The sequence below is a fragment of the Vulpes vulpes genome, chromosome 12 (genome assembly GCF_048418805.1).
Source record: "Vulpes vulpes isolate BD-2025 chromosome 12, VulVul3, whole genome shotgun sequence".
Taxonomy (NCBI): Eukaryota; Metazoa; Chordata; class Mammalia; order Carnivora; family Canidae; genus Vulpes; species Vulpes vulpes.
In genome coordinates this window covers 115,992,917-116,011,942 of record NC_132791.1, presented here as the reverse complement: position 1 = coordinate 116,011,942, position 19,026 = coordinate 115,992,917, and the positions used below count along the sequence as shown (strand labels likewise).

At 50.9% G+C, this 19,026-nt stretch overlaps 1 protein-coding gene and 1 long non-coding RNA gene across 16 annotated transcripts; one reads left to right on the top strand and one right to left on the bottom strand.

Moving 5' to 3' along the window:
• Window positions 1-4,068: 4,068 nt before the first annotated feature.
• Window positions 4,069-16,652, bottom strand: HYOU1 (hypoxia up-regulated 1). 15 transcript variants are annotated; one of them, XM_072729559.1, is made up of 26 exons: window positions 16,470-16,652; window positions 15,532-15,629; window positions 15,205-15,298; window positions 14,946-15,024; window positions 14,636-14,790; window positions 14,464-14,540; window positions 13,983-14,164; window positions 13,247-13,362; window positions 11,969-12,161; window positions 11,623-11,757; window positions 11,383-11,465; window positions 11,128-11,260; window positions 10,772-10,959; window positions 10,034-10,172; window positions 9,476-9,536; window positions 9,258-9,337; window positions 8,684-8,869; window positions 8,375-8,547; window positions 8,149-8,236; window positions 7,911-8,033; window positions 7,609-7,742; window positions 7,394-7,478; window positions 6,122-6,356; window positions 5,986-6,033; window positions 5,666-5,716; window positions 4,069-5,531 (listed from the first exon to the last, which is right to left on the bottom strand). In XM_072729559.1, the coding sequence occupies exons 2-26, from the start codon at window positions 15,620-15,622 to the stop codon at window positions 5,470-5,472; spliced, it is 2,991 nt and encodes a 996-aa protein (XP_072585660.1). In that variant the 5' UTR covers window positions 15,623-15,629; window positions 16,470-16,652; the 3' UTR covers window positions 4,069-5,469. The 15 variants fall into 15 exon arrangements, with proteins under 15 accessions (XP_072585660.1, XP_072585664.1, XP_072585662.1 ...); XM_072729563.1 differs by having other exon boundaries at window positions 16,421-16,650; XM_072729561.1 differs by having other exon boundaries at window positions 4,069-5,534; window positions 16,421-16,648.
• A 213-nt stretch (window positions 16,653-16,865) lies between these two features.
• Window positions 16,866-18,113, top strand: LOC112920218 (uncharacterized). The gene is made up of 2 exons (XR_003235035.2): window positions 16,866-16,997; window positions 17,952-18,113. It is a non-coding gene; the product is annotated as an uncharacterized lncRNA (long non-coding RNA).
• Window positions 18,114-19,026: the final 913 nt, after the last annotated feature.

Genomic DNA, 19,026 nt, shown 5'->3' with positions numbered 1-19,026 from the left:
TTCTCTCTCTCTCATGAATAAATAAATAAAATCTTAAAAAAAAAAAGACCCATACTTACATTTACTTTTTTCTCTATTCCTTAAGCTTTCCAAAATTGATATTGTTTATCCTTAATAAAATAAATTCCTTAGTCTAAATGCCTCTACTTACCATTCCAGTTTCCATCATCTATAATTGTTTCAGGATTCTTGAACTGGTTAATAATAATAACAAACATTTAGACAGTGCTCATTAGGTGCTTGGCCCTGCCCTGAGAGCTTTTCTATATTATTTCCACTAATTTTCACAACAACTCTATGAGGTAGGTACAATTTTTATGAAAAAACTGAGGCAAAGAGGTGAAGAAACTTGCCCAAATAATAGGGCTATTAAGCAGCAGTCAGGATTTAAGTCCACTCCTTCTTGCTACCCCTCAGATAAGCCAATTCTGAAGCTGTTGGGAAAAAAATAAGCAAGATTACCCAAGAAAAATTTTTAAAATATAATGAAGTTATTAAAAAGTGTGAAACTACATAATTAAGCCTGTACATTATTTTTTTAAGTTTGTTTTAAGTTTGTTTAGGTAGTCTATACACCCAATGTGGGACTCAAACTCATGACTCAGAGATCAAGAGTCGTATACTTTTCTGACTGACCTGACTAGCCAGGTAGCCCAAACTTGTGCATTATTAAAAAAAATTATTGAAATATAATTAAATATCCCAACATAAGCTCAATCCATCTGAGAACTTGTTGTATAATAAAGGTGGCTATAACAGCCTAGAAAAAAACAGATTTCAATAAATGGTATCAGAATACTGGCTAATTGGATCACTACTTCATACCTTACACTAAAATTCTAGGTGGATCAAAAGTCTAAACTCAAAAAAGTACAACCATAAGTACTAAACAAAAGCATGGAAACATTTTTTAAAAGATTATTTATTTATTTATTTATTCATGAGAGACACAGAGAGAGAGAGAGAGGCAGAGATACAGGCAGAGAGAGAAGCAGGCTCCATGCAGGGAGCCCGACATGGGACTTGATCCTGGGTCTCCAGGATCAGGCCCCAGGCTGAAGGCGGCACTAAATCGCTGAGCCACCTGGGCTGCCCCCTGGAAACATTCTTATTGTCTTGGAATGGGGATGGCCTCAGTACAACAAATACCTAAAAGCCATCCCCAAAAAATAATGATAAATTCTACCTAAAATAAATAAATTTATGCTGAAGACCACATACACAGTCAAAACCTCAACTGGGTAAGATATATTTACAAGTCACGAACTAAGGACTAATTTTCTTTTTTTTTTTTTTAAGGACTTTATTCATGAGAGACAGAGAGAGAGAGAGAGAGAGAGAGAGAGAGAGGCAGAGACACAGGCAGGAGAAGCAGGCTCCATGCAGGAAGCCCAATGCTGGACTTGATTCCAGGACCCTGGGGTCATGCCCTGAACCAAAGGCAAATGCTCAATCACTGAGCCACCCAGGCATCCCGATATTTGAGAATTTAGATTAGGGTTTCTTCATATCAATGGTATTGACATTTTGGGTGAGGCAATTCTTTGTGGTGGAGAGGACTGTTCTGTGCACAGTAGCATACTTAGCAGTATCCTTGACATCCACCTACTAGATATGAATAACATCTTTCCTCTCCCTACCCCACAATTCTGACAGCCCAAAATGTCTCCACACATTGCCAGATGTCCCCTGGAAAAATTGCCCCAGTTGAGAACCACTGTATCAAATATTCCTACCTTCTAATGTAACCTAAGAGATCACGAAAACAACATCATGCCCAAAGGTAGTCACTGCTGTTCATAACATTGAAAAGTAGAAACAGTGCGGGTGCAATAATAGATGAAAGATTGAGAAAACTACGGACTATCTATTCAGTGTTATTACAGAGTTAATAATGCCCATCTGATGATAGAAACTAGAGAATTCGAAATTGATCCTTCAAAACTAATGGCTATTAAAAGCTCACTACTTTTATATTTAAGAATTACTAATGACATGCTTATGATGTTAATTTAAAAGTATGTGCCAAATTACATACCACTATGAGTTGAAATCTTAAAACCTGGACACACAGATTTATTCATTCATGATTGCCAGAACCTCGAAAAAGTAACCAAGATGTCTTTCAGTGGGTGGATAAACCATGGTACATCCAGACAATGGAGTATTATTGGGAGCTAGGAAGAAATGAGCTGTCGAGCCATGAAGATATGGAGGCAGTGAAAACTCATGTTGCTAAGCAGACGTAGCCAGTCTGAAAGGCAATGTGCTGATTACTATTTGACACTCTGGAAAAGGCAAAACTATGGAGACAGCAAGAAGGTCTATGGTTGCCAGGAGTAAGAGGGCACAGGGAGGGGTAGATGAATAGGCAAAGCATGTATTTTTGGGGGGGCAGTATATCTGTATAATGTAATGGTGGGTACGTATCATTATACATTTGTCCAAATACAAGGAATGTGCAATGTCAAGAGTGAATCTGGTGTAAACTATACTTTTGAGTGATGACAATAATCAATATAGGGTCAGAAATGATTATAACTATACTACTCTGGTAGGGGGGATGTTGATAGATGAGGGGGGCTAGCCGTGTATGGAGCCAGAGGGCACAAGGGAAGTCTCTGTACTTTCTGCTCAATTTTTCTGTAAACCTAAAACTGCTCTAAAAGATAGTTTTAGGTACGCCTGGGTGGTTCAGTGGTTGAGCGTCTGCCTTCGAACTAGGGCGTGATCCTGGAGTCCCAGGATCGAGTCCCACATTGAGATCTCTGCATGGAGCCTGCTTCTCTCTGCCTATGTCTCTGCCTCTGTGTCTCTCATGAATAAATACATTTTAAAAAATCTTTAAAAAAAAAAAAAAAATAGTGGAGGGCAGCCCTGGGGCTCAGCGGTTTAGCGCCACCTTCGGCCCAGGGCGGGATCCTGGAGACCTGGGATTGAGTCCCACGTCAGGCTCCCTGCATGAAGCCTGCTTCTCCCTCTGCCTGAGTCTCTGCCTATCTCTCTATGTTCTCATGAATAAGTAAATAAAAATCTTTTAAAAATAAAATAAAAAGAGACATACAGAATGCAAGCCCAGATCTTAAAAAAAATAGTGGAAAGTTTACTCCTTAAAAAAAAAAAAAAAGTTTAAAAAAGAGAAGACTTCCAGGCTTAAAACTTGTCAGACATGTTCAGCCTTCAGAGAAAAATAATGTTCATGGTCATTACTTATTCAGTTTCTTAGACATGTGATTGATGACTAGAGTGGTCTTCTTTTGGTAAAATATGGTTCCATCAAGACTGATGAACAACCCAAGTTAATTGTGCTGGTGAATTAATTGAGTGGTGAATCATTAGCAACATTCTCCTTTCAGAGCAGTTAACAGCAAGGGCTAACAGATCAGAATTAAGTTCAAACCTAGCTGAGGAACTTAACACGTCTGATTCCTTGAGTTACTGAAACCTCTATGAACTGTCCATTTTTCATTTATTTTTTAAGAAGGCTCCATACTGGGCAGCCCTGGTGGAGCAATGGTTTAGCGCCGCCTTCAGCCCAGGGCGTGATCCTGGAGACCCGGGATTGAGTCCCATGTCAGGCTCTCTGCATGGCGCCTGCTTCTCCCTCTGCCTGTGTCTCTGCTTCTCTCTCTGTGTCTCTATGAATAAATAAAATCTTTAAAAAAAAAATTTAAAGAAGAGGCTCCATACCCAATGTGGGGCTTGAACTCATAGCACTGAGATCAAAGAGTCACATGCTCTACTGAGTCAGGTGGCCAGGCACCCCACAAACTGTCAATTTCTTATTTGCAAAATGGGATTGTCATCTTAAAAAGTGTCACCTAAAAAAGCCTGGGACACAGAGATCCAAATAACATCAAGGAGGGAAAAACAAAACCACAATTTTGTTTCCATGAAAAAAACGAAACAACTTACACATATGAATCTCAACTAAGTCCAAAATGTTAAACTTGTGGTAGTAGTATATATAATTTTAAGATTCAAATTCCCATCTTACAAATTTTCTATAATAAATACATACTGTTTATACTTAGGAACAAAACATTTTTAAAATCGCAGCACAAAAACTGTAGAAAAGAATATTTTATTGAAACAGTTTCTCAATTAACAATGGACCAAAGTACAATTTGACTCAAACCTGTCCAACCAGCCTCAACCGCTAGTGAAAGAACCCAAACATACAGGACGGGGTGGGACCTTTCGGTCTCATTTCTGCCAATGTGGCAAAAAAAAAAAAAAAAAAAAGGAAAAGAGGACAAAAGACAGACACAACCAGGTTTCCCCTTGCCCTGGGAGCTGGGTGGCAGCTGTGGCTCCCGCTCCAGATGGAATCCTGGAAGACAGGCTCCCCAACATTGGCATGGTGGGTAAAGAGCCCCCACCTTAGCAGAGCAATGCAAGAAAGGCAGGCCAGCCCTGACCCTCTTCCTTCCCCCACAAGGTCTGCCGCAAAGAATGCCGCGAGGTGGCATTTTTACATTCACACCACGGCCTCTCCTCCCAGGGTCTTGGGATAGGGGCTCACAGTAGAAAGCACATTTTGGTCAGCCCAGGGGGCCGGGGGCCAGGGAAAGGCTATGTCTGGGTGGGCAGAACAGAGAGAGGAGAGGGCCAGGAGTCACAGGGACATGGGGGAACAGGCTACTGGGAAAATGCAGACTCAGACTCAGTGCTCGCAGGATGCTGCACACCGGCCACTCTGCATGCTTTCCTGTGCCCCAGAATTCACAAGCAGGAGCTCCAGGGTTTTCACACGTCTCTCCCACAGAGGTGGCTGGATTCCCTTCTTCGCTTTCTCCCTGCCCACTCTGGCCACCGGGGGGTGCACAAGCAGGTGGGGACTGATCTAGCTTTACTGCAGCCAGGCCAGATGGAAGGGTTTGGGCAAGAGGCAGATGACTGCCTGACTTGCAACAGGAAGGGACCCATGGGAAGAGGAGTCACTGGGAATAGGGCCTTTTTGGGAAAGACAAGACCTCGGAGAATAAAAGAGCATAGATAGGCACTCAGAAACCAGACCTGGTAACCAAGGCTCTGTAGACGCTGGCCCCTGGAGGGCAGCCTTCGTGGTGGAAAAGAGGCAGGAAGGAGGGCAGAGAAGCCTGGAGACTCTAATATCCCAGGGTGTCCCTCCCCCTGCGGGGTCCATCGACCCCTCAATGGCCAATCTCTCACCTACCCACAGGCAAAGAATTAAGACATAATAGTGATTTTCCCCAAATTAGGGCCTGGATGGGTAGGGAACCAGGGGTGGGATTAGGAAATAGAACAACTGCAGTTTTTACCACAGAATCGTTGCAGAAGGAACTGGTGAGCTGTCCCCTCCTTCCCCTTCATCACACCTCCAATCAAGGTGAGAGAAAAGGAACCGAAGCCTCTGAGGGCAGGAGCAACCCCTCCCCCCGATGTTTAATAAATAGAGGAGGTAGGAGAAGGGAGCGGGATGAATGGGGACCTGGGGCAGGGGGGTTATAGTTCATCATTCTTCAAAGTCGGCTTCTGTCCTGTGGGCGGCTCCTTCTGCTCTGGTTCTGCTGGGAATGGGGAAGAGCGAAGGGATGCCAGCAGGTGAAATGGAAGTAACTGGCCTCCATTCTGTGTCGATCCTCCTCACCCCAGAACCCGACCACCCTGGCTTCCCAGGTACCCCCAGCTCCATACTCACCTGCTCCAGGACCTCCTAGCTCCAGAGGTTCGGCATCTGTCGGTTCGGATCCTGCTTTTGGGAAGGAAGAGATTAGCCTCTGGAGAAGTGAGGAAGGAGTTAATGGAGGGGTTGGGAAACTTTTTCCGTAAAAAGCCAGACAGTAAATGTTTTAGGAGTTGTGGGCCACACTCGGCCTTTTCGTGCACACGCACGTATAATAACCTAAAAACATAAGACCCATTCATAATTTGGGGACCTTCCAGAAACAGGCTGTGCCTGCCAGGTTGCCAACCCTTAGGTTAAGCTACCCACGTTCCCAATCACTTTCCCCAACTCACGAGTCTCTTTCTCAGGTTCTGAAATGGGCTTTGCATCTTCAGTCTCTCCTGGAAGGAAACCACGGGCAAAATGTAGTCCCAGGAAGGAGAGGACTTCTTGCCCAGGAGCACCTGGAGCCAGGCACCATGTCCTCACCTGGTGGAGGAATGACCTTCTCTGCTTGGTCACTGGCATTGAGGGGAGGCTCTGCCCGGGTCCCGTTCTTGTCCTTGGGCCGAGGCCGGGGCTTGGCAAACTTGGCTTTATTGAGCAGATACTGCACCTCACGGTCCAGGGCCATCATCTTGGCCTCGATGTCTTTTGAGAGCAACACGGGCTTCTCTGTGGCGGGAAGCTTGGCCTGTTCAGCCATGGTTGCATTCTTCCAGGCCTGTAGGTGAGGCCAGGCCAGGCTCAGAGCTAGCCCCGGGGAGCCCAGGTTATCTCTGTCCCAGATGGAATACACCCCAAACCAGCCTCAGGCTCTTCCCTCAGATCTCAAACCACTCCCCTCCACCTGGCTGTGAACCCCACAAGGGTGGGCAGGCACCTGAGGCTTTCTATCAAAGAATCCCAAACTACATGCTTGCAGCTTACGTCCTGTTACTTGGAACTGATTACAGTGAAACCACCTGATTATTCTCCTGTCCCTCCACTTCTTGAGCTCTGATTCAAATACACTCCCCACACATTCAAAAGGGAAGTTTCTGCTTCCTATGAAGTCATTCCCGCCTTCCCGAACCCTGGCCTACTTTCTTTTTTTTAAAGATTTTTATTTATTTATTCATTACAGGGCAGCCCCGGGGGTGCAGCGGTTTAGCGCCGCCTACAGCCCAGGGAGTGATTCTGGAGACCCTGGATAGAGTCCCACGTCAGGCTCTCTGCATGGTGCCTGCTTCTCCCTCTGCCTGTGTCTCTGCCTCCCTCCCTCTCTCTCTCTGTGTCTCTATAAATAAATAAAGTCTTAAAAAAAATTTATTCATGAGAGACACACACACACACACACACACACACACAGAGGCAGAGGGAGAAGCAGGCTCCCCGCAAGGAGCCTGATGTGGGACCTGATCCCAGATCCCAGGATCATGCCCGGAGCTGAAGGCAGACGCCCAACCACTGAGCCACCCAAGTGTCCCCCCGGCCCACTTTCTGCATGCAGCTCAAGCCCCAGCTCCCTGGAGCGGTTGCTCTAATGTCCCAGGGATGGGCTCTGCTGCTACTCTGGTCTGACAACTCACGGGTGGCCATTACCCCTGTTGGGGGCTAATCAGACATGGCCTCAAATGTAAACGCCTTTTGCCTTCCCGATTAGCTGTGAGGCCAGGAGGGACTGGCTGTTGAGCCTCCATTTGTCCGCATCCCCCATGCTGCCTAGCACAGCACACCTTGCCAGATCAGTATCCCCCTAAGTATTTACACAGGGATTACCCAGGTCTCATTGATGACTTTCTCTAATGTTGTCATTTCCACCTCAGTGAAGATCTGGTCCATTTCTGGGATCAACCGGGCACCCCTGGAAGCCAGTAAGGAGACAGTGAGCCCAAGAGGAAGAGGGGTATGGGTATGCTTGTGGGGCATAGGAAGCTGATGGGCTGTGAGGCCTGGCAGGATTGGATTAGGAAGAAAAGCGAGGGACTGCTTACTTGAGGAACATGCTGGAATGGTTGAGGAGATTATCAAGGGCAGACAGCCGTTCAGGCCACTTCTTGCGCTCTTCCACCCGAAAAAACAACCCGTGGCACAGCTTCCTCAGCTCAGTCAGCTTCTCCTTCAGCATCTGACGGATGCAGGTTGGGGATGGGCAGAAGGGTTAAAGGGAGGAGAGGCTGGCCCTGGAGTCAGCCCTGTATCCTGCTCATGGCCTCACACCCCTCACCTTCTCTGACCCTGGGAGACGAAAGCAACAGCTCCCATCCCACCCGCCAAGTCCTAGGAGGCCTCTTACCACTGTGGTGGCCCCAAAGCCCTCGTCCTCCAGCCAGGTGGAGGCTGCACTGAGCCTCCCAGAGATTTCCTCACGCTGCTCCTCAGTGGACACTTCTTGGTACTCGGGCTGGTACAGTTTGTCCTAGGGAGGTGCACACAGGCCCAAGCATGCACCGAGCCCCTGAGGGCAAGGCTTCCAGAGTCAGACCCTCCTCAGACACAGGTCCCAGAGCAGGTGTGCCTCCCAGCCTACCAACCTGGGTCTCAAAGATAAAAGCTTCCAAGCTGTTGGCAGCCTTTTCCCGTTCTTGCTTCTCTAGGTCTCGGAGTGTCAAGTCTTGAAGTCTGTGGGACAAAAGAGTCACACGTGAAGAAGAGAACATGAGAAACTCAGACCCTGGGTCAGACAGCTCCTCCTCCCAGGGGGTGCCATTCCACACCCTGCCCACCTTACACACACACACACACACAGTCTCTACTCACTTCTGCGCCGAGCGGGCCAGCTCATCCTCCGGCAAGTCAGGCAGGTCCAGAACCATCAGCTCCACCCCAATCTCCTCTACCATTCTCTGCTTCCGGGCAGGCTTCTGCTTCTTTTCTTCCTCTGGGGCTGGAGGCACAGGCTCAGACCCTGCTTCTTTTTTCTCACTTGGCTTCTAGTGTGGAGAGAAATGAGCATGTCAGGAAAAGCTTTGGTCCTTCTCTTCTCCACAAGCAGGGCTCTAAGGTGCAAGAAACAAGGCAGGCATCGCCCAGCCTCTGGGTCCACACTGGCCTTTGCCTGTAGCTCACCTGGGCCTCAGACTTTTCCTCCTTTTCTTTTTCTGCAGCTTTCTCTTCCTCAGGGGCTGCATCCTCCTTAGGCTCAGTGGGCGGGGGCTGAGAAGTATCCTCTACTGGGGCCTCGGCCTCCTCCTTGAGCTCCGCCTGCTCCCCGGGCTCATCCTTGCTCCCCTCGGCAGGGCTTTCCTCTTCCTCCTGGAAACAATCACAGACGCCACTGCATACAACAGTCACTAGCAGAGCCTGCGGATAAACCAGCTCAGCGACACCACATCCCCCAGGCTGTGCTGCGAAGCGGCAGACAGACGGTGGCATGGGAATGGGCGCTGCACTGTGCAGACCACGCAGTCTAGTCAGATGAGAGAGAAGCACTTGGAGATGAGGGGAATGTGGCCCGGAGCTCAAGGACAGGGGCAGCTTGGAGTCCAGAGGAGGAGGTGGTTCACTCAGCAGGGGCCCAGGGGAAGGGATAGTCTAGTCAGTCCCAGGCAGCTGGAGTGTGCCCCCAACCCCTGCCTCCGCTGCCACTACCTGGCCCCCCTACACCACCCTCCGAGCTTCCTCGGCTCCATGCTGGCCTTACCTGGACAGAGTCTGTACCGTTCTCTTTAGCGTCTGGTGTCGTACCACCGCCAAACAGGCTAGAGATGGTGTTGCCAAGTTCTGGGAGGAAAAAAGCCCAAAAACTCAAAGGGGACACAGCAGTGATGCTACCTCCTAACCCCAAGGCAAGGCCTGCTCGCCTCCCCCAAACACATGTGTGTGTGTATCCTCCCTCACACACGCACACACTCGTCTTACTGGTCAGAGTAGATTCCTCTTCCGGGCTGTCCTCCACCAGTGTCTCAAACACAGACTCCACCTGAAAACAGGGATTCAAGCTGAAGAAACACACATTTGACCCACCTTTTCCCCGCAAACATCCTGCCAAACAAAGTGGGTATCTCCTTACTCACATCCATGGGATGTGCAGTGGTGCTGGTCTACTCCCTCGTCTGCCTTCTTTTATGGGCTCGAGTCAAGTCACCTCCACCCCCTTTGATTATGAGCCCTCTGAGGGACAGAGTCCTAGCTCCTCTCCCATCCAAGCCCCTCACATCTCAACCCGACAACAGAATGGGGCATTATTTCCCACAGTACATTTGAAAAGATGTTAACCATTCTGTGGATCTTAAGTTTTACAATATCCGTAAGCACTTAATATAGGATCTGAAAAGACCACACCAGATCCCTGGTTAGCTGTGTTCACAGCTGAGACTTTTCCATCTCCAAAACCCTTCTCGTTCATGTTCTAACACCATGTGGAAGGACGCTCTGGAAAGGCCTTGCCCTGTCCCCAGGGCCTCCTCCTGTTCTCACCTTGATGAGGCTCAGCACGCCGCTCTCATCCAGGTTGAAGTGAGCCTTGATGCCCTTGGACTCGTAGTCAGGATACTTCTTGAAGCTCTCACCCACACCTTTTAGTTTCACTGTGGTCAAGTTCTGGGAGCCAAATACCCTGATTGGGGAGGAGAGAGTAATTCTGGGGAGCTCACCCAGCCCGCCTCCAGCTCTAGACTAGCACGAAGAACTAGAAGAATCTTAAAATTCCAGAATCCAGGATACTTGAAGGGTAGGTCAAAGTCAAGAGTACAGAGAAATCTTCACTACTAACTAAATGAAACAGAACCTTCATGGTGTTGAGAAGGGTCGTTTCGTGTTTGCTTGGGACCAAGCCATGGCAGCTCATGTGCCCAGCCCTTGAGAATCAGGAAACCGATTCTGACCCCGCTGAAGCTCTGCTGAACCAGCCCCTCCAACAGAGATGAGGGGATTCAGGACTGGTCACCTTGGTGCTGGCTCTATGGCTGGTTGTTTATCAAGACTGCAGCTTTGTAAACGTGGATGTTTTTATGTCGTATGCAGTTTCTAAAATTTATTTTCCCACCAGATTTTAGTAAAATGTTTTTTTCTTAAAAAAAAAAAAAAAAGCCTCCCAGCACGAAGTTTTGGGCTCCCCAGAGAAGATGCTCACCCCAACCTTGACCATACATAGGCTGCTTCCCGTGTCAGCCCTGTGGCCTCAGATCCTCCCTCTGGGAGTCCCCAGCCTCTCACCGAAGATCCTCAGGCCCCAGGAAGCCCAGGTCGCCATAGTTGATGTGGAAGTTGAAGTCATGGTTGTAGCGGTTAAAGGTGATGACTTTGCGTTGAGGGTAGGGCCCCATTCGGGAGAAGAGGACACGCTTATTGTGCTTCAGGCTGCGAACCCCAGGCTCCTCCTCCACCTCCCTTGTGAACTCCACCTACACAGCAGGCAGAAAGGAGGCATGCTGGAGAGTCAGAACAGGTTCTGGGGTCAGGGTACATGGAGGACCTCAGCTGGCAGAAAAACAAGAGGACAGGCCAGAGCAGAGGGAACATCCTTAGTCAGGTAAAGGGAGCCCGTGGCCTGATCAGACGGGCCAACTCACCAGGATGGGGTAGATCACCGCATCTCGGACCACAAACGGCTTCACCTTGAAGGCTTTGCTGAGCGCGGCTGCCTGGTACACAGCCCCCATGGCAGCTGCTTCATCTGCGTTGACGTTCTTCCCTAGTTCCTCCCTGTCAAAGTCCTGCACCTTAGCATGTCTACTCCGGAGACTCTAGCCTGGCCTCCCTCGCTTTAGTACCACAGCTGCCCAGCCCTGGAGCCCCGGCCCTAGGGCCTCAATACCCACACTCACTTGCCCACAGCCTTCAGCAGCACCTCCTGAACTTTAGGGACCCGGGTGGCCCCACCGACCAGGATCACCTGCTCAATCTCATCCTACAGAGAAACAACGTGATATGGAACGGCTTGTAGTTAGTTTTCTCAGCGCTGACTGGTCCCTTAACATTCCTCCCCCTTCCTCCCCACCACCGAATCACTTTCTATTGCACCTGTCTCCCCACCCCATGTCCACATCTGACCCCACCACCCTCACCAAATTCATTTCGGCACTCTGGAGGGCCTGCTGTACGGGCCCAGGTACTCGCTCGAATAAATCAGCACACAACTCTTCAAACTCTGCTCGGGTCACTTTTGCCTTGAAGTCCACATCATCCATCAGGCCCTCGATCTGGGGGAGGATGAGGCGTGTCAGAGTTCCGCCCAGATCCTCCTCTGGCTGGGCAGGCCAGAAACCAAAGGACCAGGACTTTGGAGGACAGGAGGCTTAGGAAGAAGGAAGGGATGGGCCGCACTGCACGCCAGTGGCCTCGCTCAGGATGATGGGGTCCTTTACTCTCTGGGTGGGCAATATCCTCCCTCAACCAGCCACGAGTAGGCACCTGTGCCATGTGATCAGCGTTGGCGCTCAGGACAGTTTTGAGTCGATTTGCCTCCCGTAGCAGCTTGGCCATGGCCCGGGGGTTCTCCCGCACGTCCTTTGCTCTCTGGCCCTTGCGCTGTTCGTTGAAAAGTCTAGCCAGGTGCTCACGCAGCCGGAGCTCCATCTCCAGGCCCCCCAGGGTGCGGTCAAATCTATTCAGGAGAAGGTAACAGGGAAAAGTGTGAGGAACCCACAGGGTCCCTTCATTGACCTAGGATCTGACTCTTGTCCCACATACATGGCTGACATCTCAGTGACAGTTCACCTACTCCTCCAATCCACTGTACTTACTGGACATCAACCACATGCCTATCTCTGGGGATGCAATTAAGAGAGAGAAAAAAAAAAAGATCCCTGCTCTGAAGGAGTTTACAGTCTAGCACTGAATAAACACACGACTGTGAAATGTGTACCAGCCCATGAGTTACAAGGGACAGACCAGCAACAGCACCAGAAGACATAAAAGGGAAGTGTCGCCTATCTACAGATGTCAGGGAAGATTCTGTGAGATATGATGTTTGAGCTGAAATTTGAAAGATGAATGGAAGTAACGAGGCAAAGAAGGAGGAAAACAACCCTAGAGGCAGAAGGGTAAAACCCCGAGATGGGAGCCAGCAGAGTAAGTTCCCAAGGAGGCCAGGCATGGCTGGAGCTCAAAGAGCAAGGGACTCTGGGGAGGACAAGTGGGCGGAGTCTGGGCTCTCACAGGCCAAAGTAAAGGTTTGGGGCCACTGAGGGTTTTTAAAGAAACAAATTAAAATCAGGTTGGCATTTTGAAAAGAACTCTCTGTCTGGCTGCAACGTGGAGAAGGACTGGAAAAGGGAGACCCTCTCTCATAACCCTGTGGGTCAGAGATAAGGGCAGCCTGGACTAGAATGCTGGCGGCGGGAAAGCCAGACACAAGTGAACGGGTCTGAGAAAGAGGACAACGTCATCAATAAGCGTGCTGAAAGCGACAAGATCGACAAGATCGACAAAATGACTGTATGTGGTCTATTCATGGGTTTCCTTAGAAGCAACTGAGGAAACACTCTTTCAATCTTCCCAAACTGTCCTCCTCCCTCTCCACATTCCCCTGGGTCTCCCAAGAGGTACCCCATGATGACCGCTGCTTTAGGATAGCATTCATGCAGGGTGCAGGGGAAATAAGGTCACTGCCCCTCCAAAAAAAAAAAAAAAAAAAGCCCCGGCCCGAGAGTGTCTCAGCAAGGAGCCCTCCTCCCAGCACCAACTTACCCCACGCCCCGGATCTGCAGCTGTGGCTGCATCCCTGCCTCCTTAGTCTTCACTGTCTGGTAGGTTACGATGGTACACACGGTGCTGCCAGAACCCATATCATAGAACATGACATTCTGTAGAGACACCAAAATGACTGTCACAGGAACCTTACCTAACTCCAGGTGCTTTATGCACTCTCCACTCAAAGCTGAAAAGCTCCAACCAGTGGCCAAGAAGGGCATTTTGTTACTGCATTCTGTCAAGGCTAGCCATGCAAACAAGATGCAAAATGAGCCACATGGGCTGCATCTTCAGAATCAGCCATCCTGAAAGCCTGGTTAGAAGTTCCTCCCCAGGGATGCCTGGGTGGCTCAGTGGCTGAGTGTCTGCCTTCAGCTCAGGTCCTGACCCCAGGGTTGTGGGATTGAGTCCCTCATTGGTTCCCTGTAGGGAGCCTGCTTCTGCCTTTGCCTGTGTCTCTGCCCCTCTCTGTCTCTCGTGAATAAACAAAATCTTTTTTTTTTTAAATATTTTATTTATTTATTCATGAGAGACACCGAGAGAGAGAGGCAGAGACACAGGCAGAGGGAGAAGCAGGCTCCATGCCAGGAGCCTGATGTGGGACTCGATCCTGGGTCTCCAGGATCATGCCCTGGGCTAAAGGCAGCGCTAAACCGCTGAGCTTCCCGGGCTGCCCAATAAATAAAATCTTAAAGAAGAAAAAAAAAAGAAAAGAAGTTTCTCGATGGCTCACCTGGGCAGTCGTGTTGATATCTTTCCGGCGGAAGACACCATAGCTGAGAGCCGTGGCGGTGTTGTCATTGATGAGCTGTAGCACTTTGAGGCCAGCCATGCGAGCAGCCTGCAGCACAGCTCGGCGCTCAGCCTGGTTGAAGAAGGCTGGCACCGTGATCACTGCATCCTTGATGGGCTGCTCTACAGAAGACAACAGAACGGGGCTCCCACCAGCTCTGTACCTCATATGACACTATCCTAGTCTTGGTACTATTGACACCTTGGGCCAAAAAACTCTTTGATTATATGGGGCTGTCCGGTACATCGTAGAATGTTTGGCAGCATCCCCTGGCCTCTGCCAGTTAGATGCTGGGAGCAGCTCCCCAGATAACCAAAATAAAATATCTTCAAGTATTCTCGAATGTTCCTGGGAGGCAAAACAGCTCCCATAAGAGACCCTAGGGAGCCTGGCCACCGCTGCCCTCCCCTTAGCTACTCACCTGCAAAGTCCTCAGCCAGGGAACGGGAGTAATTGAGAACCATGCCAAGTACCTCCTCAGGTGAGAACTGTAGCTGCCTGGGGGTGGGGGAGTAGTTAGAGGCAAGAACAGTCATGGGTACTAGAGGAGCCCACTGGGCCTGCTGAGCCCACGTCCCCACCAGAGCACTCACGGGCTGATCTGGAAGTGCACAGTCTGCCTCTGTGGATCGAAGCCTAGCTCATGCTCTGGAAAACGGGCTCCGTAGAGGGCCACATGGGGGTTTCCCTCCTGCTTCCCCAGGAGGTGCTGGAAGTAACGCAGCGTCGCCTTTGGATTCTTGATGGCCTGAGATGAGGTACATAAGGAGCAGAGCATTAGGCTTCCAGGTCCACCATCACCTACCTGTCTTATCAGAGGTTGATAAGGGTTCAGGCTCTGGCGTCTGTCATCTCCTCCCCTCTGCCTACCGCTTCTGGGAAAGGGATGGGCTGCTAGCTCACCATGCTTGCTGCACTGTCTCCAAAGAATCTTTCATTTTCTTTCAGGGTCACAGTCACTGGGGTTTTCCTCCGGGATTCCCTGAAGAGACATAGGACCCAGGTGCCTATCCTGGTTGGACTAGTAGGAGGTGGACTCAGGAGCCCCAACACTCCAAATACAATCACTAAAGACACCAAACTGGTGTGCAGGAAAGAATATACACTGGCTTGGAGCACAGACTCCCTCCCTCCCCACCCCTGACACTGGGGCTGCCCTCACTTGTTCAAGACAATTTCCATGGGTACTCCGGGTTTGACGATGGCCACCTTCATGGATTCACTGCCCAGGTCCACAGACATGACCGCCAGTGTTTCTGAAAAGGAAATAGATCTGTCAATTAGCCACCTCTTCCCCCACATTCCCGAGTCCCCTCTCACCAAAGCACACTGCTCTCCACAGAGAAGGTAAGACAGTGAAAAGATAAAGGCCTGTGTGTCCAGCAACTCAAGTCCAGAGGCTTCCAACCAAAAGCCTCCCCTCCCACCATCGATCATTCGTCATTCACTCATTTATTCTTCTTTTGACTCTGCTTCTGGGGGTACACACCACTGAGCGGCAACAGGTCTGCCAAGAGCACAGCCAGCATAGCCCAACAGGCTAACCTCCTCGGCCTCTGCCTCCTGACGGTGGCTGCCATTGTGCCTCTGAGGGAGGAGAAAAACAACACTTGTAACCGGATGCCCTGAGTGAAGACAACCTCATCCCAGGACAGGGAAGCTTTAAGATCCATACTCCTCTGTCACCCCGGGGGGCCGGAGGAGACTACACCCCCCCCTTCCTCAAATCACACAAAGGGTCCTGGGCTCCATCCACCACATCCTAAACACGGAAGGTACCAGGATAGGAGAGAGGAGACCAGAGCCTTCCGCCCACTGCACAGGCTGTAACCGGCGCACCCTAGCACTGCCCCTGCTGTCAGACACCGGGGTGCGGCCAGGGATCCCCGCCCAGGGCTCAACTACCTCCTTACACCTGGAGCTCCACGGCTGGCGCGGAGAGCCAGGCCCGGCCTGGACGGGAACTGAGAGGTGGTGACGTCGGAGGACGCTAGGATGTTAGAAGGGCCTGTCTGCCCCTCGGAATCCCTTTGGGGCGCCCCGCCCGCCCCCCCGGTTCTCCATCACAGCCCCCGGCCCCGCTGCCTACACGGACGCCGCGCCTGGAACGCTAGGATTCTTCGCCCGGCGGACACCGAGTCCCCTCCGAGCTCCCCGAAGCCGCACCTGGCGAAGGCGCCGGCTCCCACTCCCGGAAACGCGGCCCAGCCCACCCCGAAGACGCGGGGGCGCCCGGGGGACCGAGCTGCGGGGCCGAGCGCACCGGCGTCCGCGCGGCCCTCGCTCCCGCTCCCGACCCGCCCCCGGAGCTAGCACGCTGCCTCCTCGCGGAGGGGTGGCCGGCTCGCAGCGCCACCCCCACCCCCGCTGCCGCTTGCCTGCGCTCCTGCGGCCCCAGCCCTGGGACAAACGCGGCGGCGGACGTACCCACGAGGCCGGCAGCGCACCCCCAAGCCCGCGCCCTTCACAACTCCCCTCGGTTTGCAAACTGTTACATTAGCCACCAATCTCTCGGCGGCGTCTCGCGCACCAGCCGGCCCCGGACGCGGCGCGCGCTCATTGGAGCCTCCGCCGCCCGGCCCTGCGCCGCGCGCCCGGCCCCGCCCCCGCCGCCCCGGCGCGCGCTCCCATTGGGCCACGTCCTGGCCCCGCCCCCGCCCCCGAAGCCGGCTGGGGCCCCGGAGGCCGCCGAGGGGCCAGTCCGCCAGTTGGGGGAAAACCGCCGACGCCCGCCGGGGATTGGACCACGTCACGGGCCCCGCGCCCGCCCCGGTGCGCTCCCGGACCTTTCCGGCCTCCCGCGCCGGATGCCCGGCTGCCGGGGTCGGGAGCCAGGGGACCCCGGTGCGGCGGGCGCACGGACGGTCCCGCGCTCGGCCCTGTTTCTCCTGCCTCCTGCGGTGCCCCCGCCGCGGGGGGAGTGAGCCGCGTCCCCTCCGCAGCCACGCGGAAGAGGTGCTCGCTTGCCGTTGGTGTCGGACCGCCCTGGGCTTTGGATGGAAATCAGCATGGCCGCGCTTCAGGGGTGGCCCACCCCGCCCCGGTCCCCCGGTGACACTGAAGCCACCGGCAGAGATGCTCGCCAGTGGGACGGAGATGACACTTGGATCGGTGGCGGAATTTGGCCGGGACTCCTTACTCTGAGCTCCATTTGTTTATGAGAACACGGAGAGACAGAGACGGGCTCCCTGCGGGGGGGTGGGGTGGGCGTCAGTGCAATACTCAATCCCAGGACCCAGGGATCACGACCTGAGCCAAAGGCAGACGCTCAACCTCTGAGCCACTCACGTGTCCCTCTTAGCTCCATTTTTAGGGACAGAATATTCCAAAATGCCAAGCCCTGTACATAAAAGAGATACTTTTATTTGTGAGGCTGTAATTGATCTTAAATGCACCACCTCAGATTTTCATTCCATTAAATTTTGTGTATCTTCCCTTCTCTTTTCCTGCTTCGAAATCCAAATTAAAGTACCTCGGACAGGTATTTGGCGCTCCTCCCTCCCTTCTGTCTATTTTGCAGCTCTTGAAGTGTGCGCGGCCCTTGGAGAGCGCTCCTCTCCCATTTTATTCATGTGACCGCGCTTTTCTTAAATTTGGAAGATTGTTCTGTTTCCTCCCTCTCCCGAAGTCGACTCTCGGCCTCCCTTTTACAGGAGTCTCCCCCGAAGGCCCTGGGCAGAACTTTTTTTTTTTTTTTTTTAAGATTTTTTATTCATTGGGGGCCGGGGGGGGGGGGGCGTGCAGAGACACAGGCAGAGGGAGAAACAGGCTCCATGCAGGGACCCTGACGTGGGACTCGATCCTGGGTCTCCAGGATTAGGCCCTGGGCCGAAGGCAGGTGCTAAACCGCTGAGCCACCCAGGGATGCCCTAAGAAATTATGTATCTGTTCTTTCTTTACATTTTTCAGGATTCTTCGGGAGACAGAGAAATCAGGTGTCTATACTTAGAAGATAAACCTACTGGCAGTACCAGGGAGAGATCTATTTTTCTTCAATCTGAATTGTTCAGTCTTCATATGGAGACCTTGGTAGAAACAAGGAGAAATAAAACCTTTTGATACCATCCTCAACCTCTCTCTCTCTGGAGCTACTTGCTGTTATGAGTGTGGTGTGTAACCTTCCAGATCTCTTCCTGTCCACTTACTGTACATAGTATCTTGAAACATGTAGTTTTTGCTGTTTTCTAAATGATAAAATATTACATAATTAGATTGTTCGCAATTTACTTTTTTTTTCTTTTGTGTGACTAATAACAAATCACGGAGCCTTTTCCTTGTCAGTGTATAAAGATTCACCTCATTGTTTACTACTATAGAACATTGCATAGCATGGGGGTTGTTTAGCCGCAGTAATGGACATATATGTTGTCATTTCAGTTCCACAGAAAGATTTTGTTTCTGTATGACTGCCTCTACTTTTGAGTAGCTATCTGGGAGGGTAGATTCTTAGCAATCATTTCAAACAGATGCATTTTTAATGTTTTTTTTTTTCATTTTTAATGTTTATTGGGCCTCTGTCTTAGGTGCTGTACTAGGTGTGGGATTCCCAAGATGGGGATGACTATGTCCTTGCTTTTAGAAAATTCACAGTTTGTTGGGAAACAAATATATTCATGGTTTAAATGCACTCATTAAAAACCTATTGAATGGCTACAAGTTGGGACAGTACGAAGATAAGTGTGCCCTGCTCTTGAGCTCTGATACCCAGAATATCCTTGATGGGAGCACAGGTTTGCTGCGGCTAAGGTTTTTGACCTGGGTATCTGTCCCCCTGGGAGATACAGCAGGTGCAAGTACTCTGGGGAGCCTCACCTGTTTTGTTCTCTGACCAAAGAGGAGAATAGTGTTTCCCAGAACATGCTGTAAAACAATGGGAAAATTTGAAGGTAAATCACATGATTTAGGTCGACCAAGGCAGCTAAATTCACTAGTTCTCTTTAGAGTAACTTCTTAATATTTGAGGACTACATCCCTTCCCCACATG

What these genes read in the sequence shown, in the direction of transcription:
- HYOU1 (XM_072729553.1), bottom strand. Translation starts at nt 15,622, where the DNA reads ATGGCAGCCACCGTCAGGAGGCAGAGGCCGAGGAGGTTAGCCTGTTGG. An exon ending in GCTTTGGGGCCACCACAGTG is followed by an intron (nt 7,743 to 7,910) that starts GTAAGAGGCCTC and finishes TGCATCCGTCAG; the next exon opens with ATGCTGAAGGAGAAGCTGAC. An exon ending in AAGTCATCAATGAGACCTGG is followed by an intron (nt 6,357 to 7,393) that starts GTAATCCCTGTG and finishes CCTCACCTACAG; the next exon opens with GCCTGGAAGAATGCAACCAT.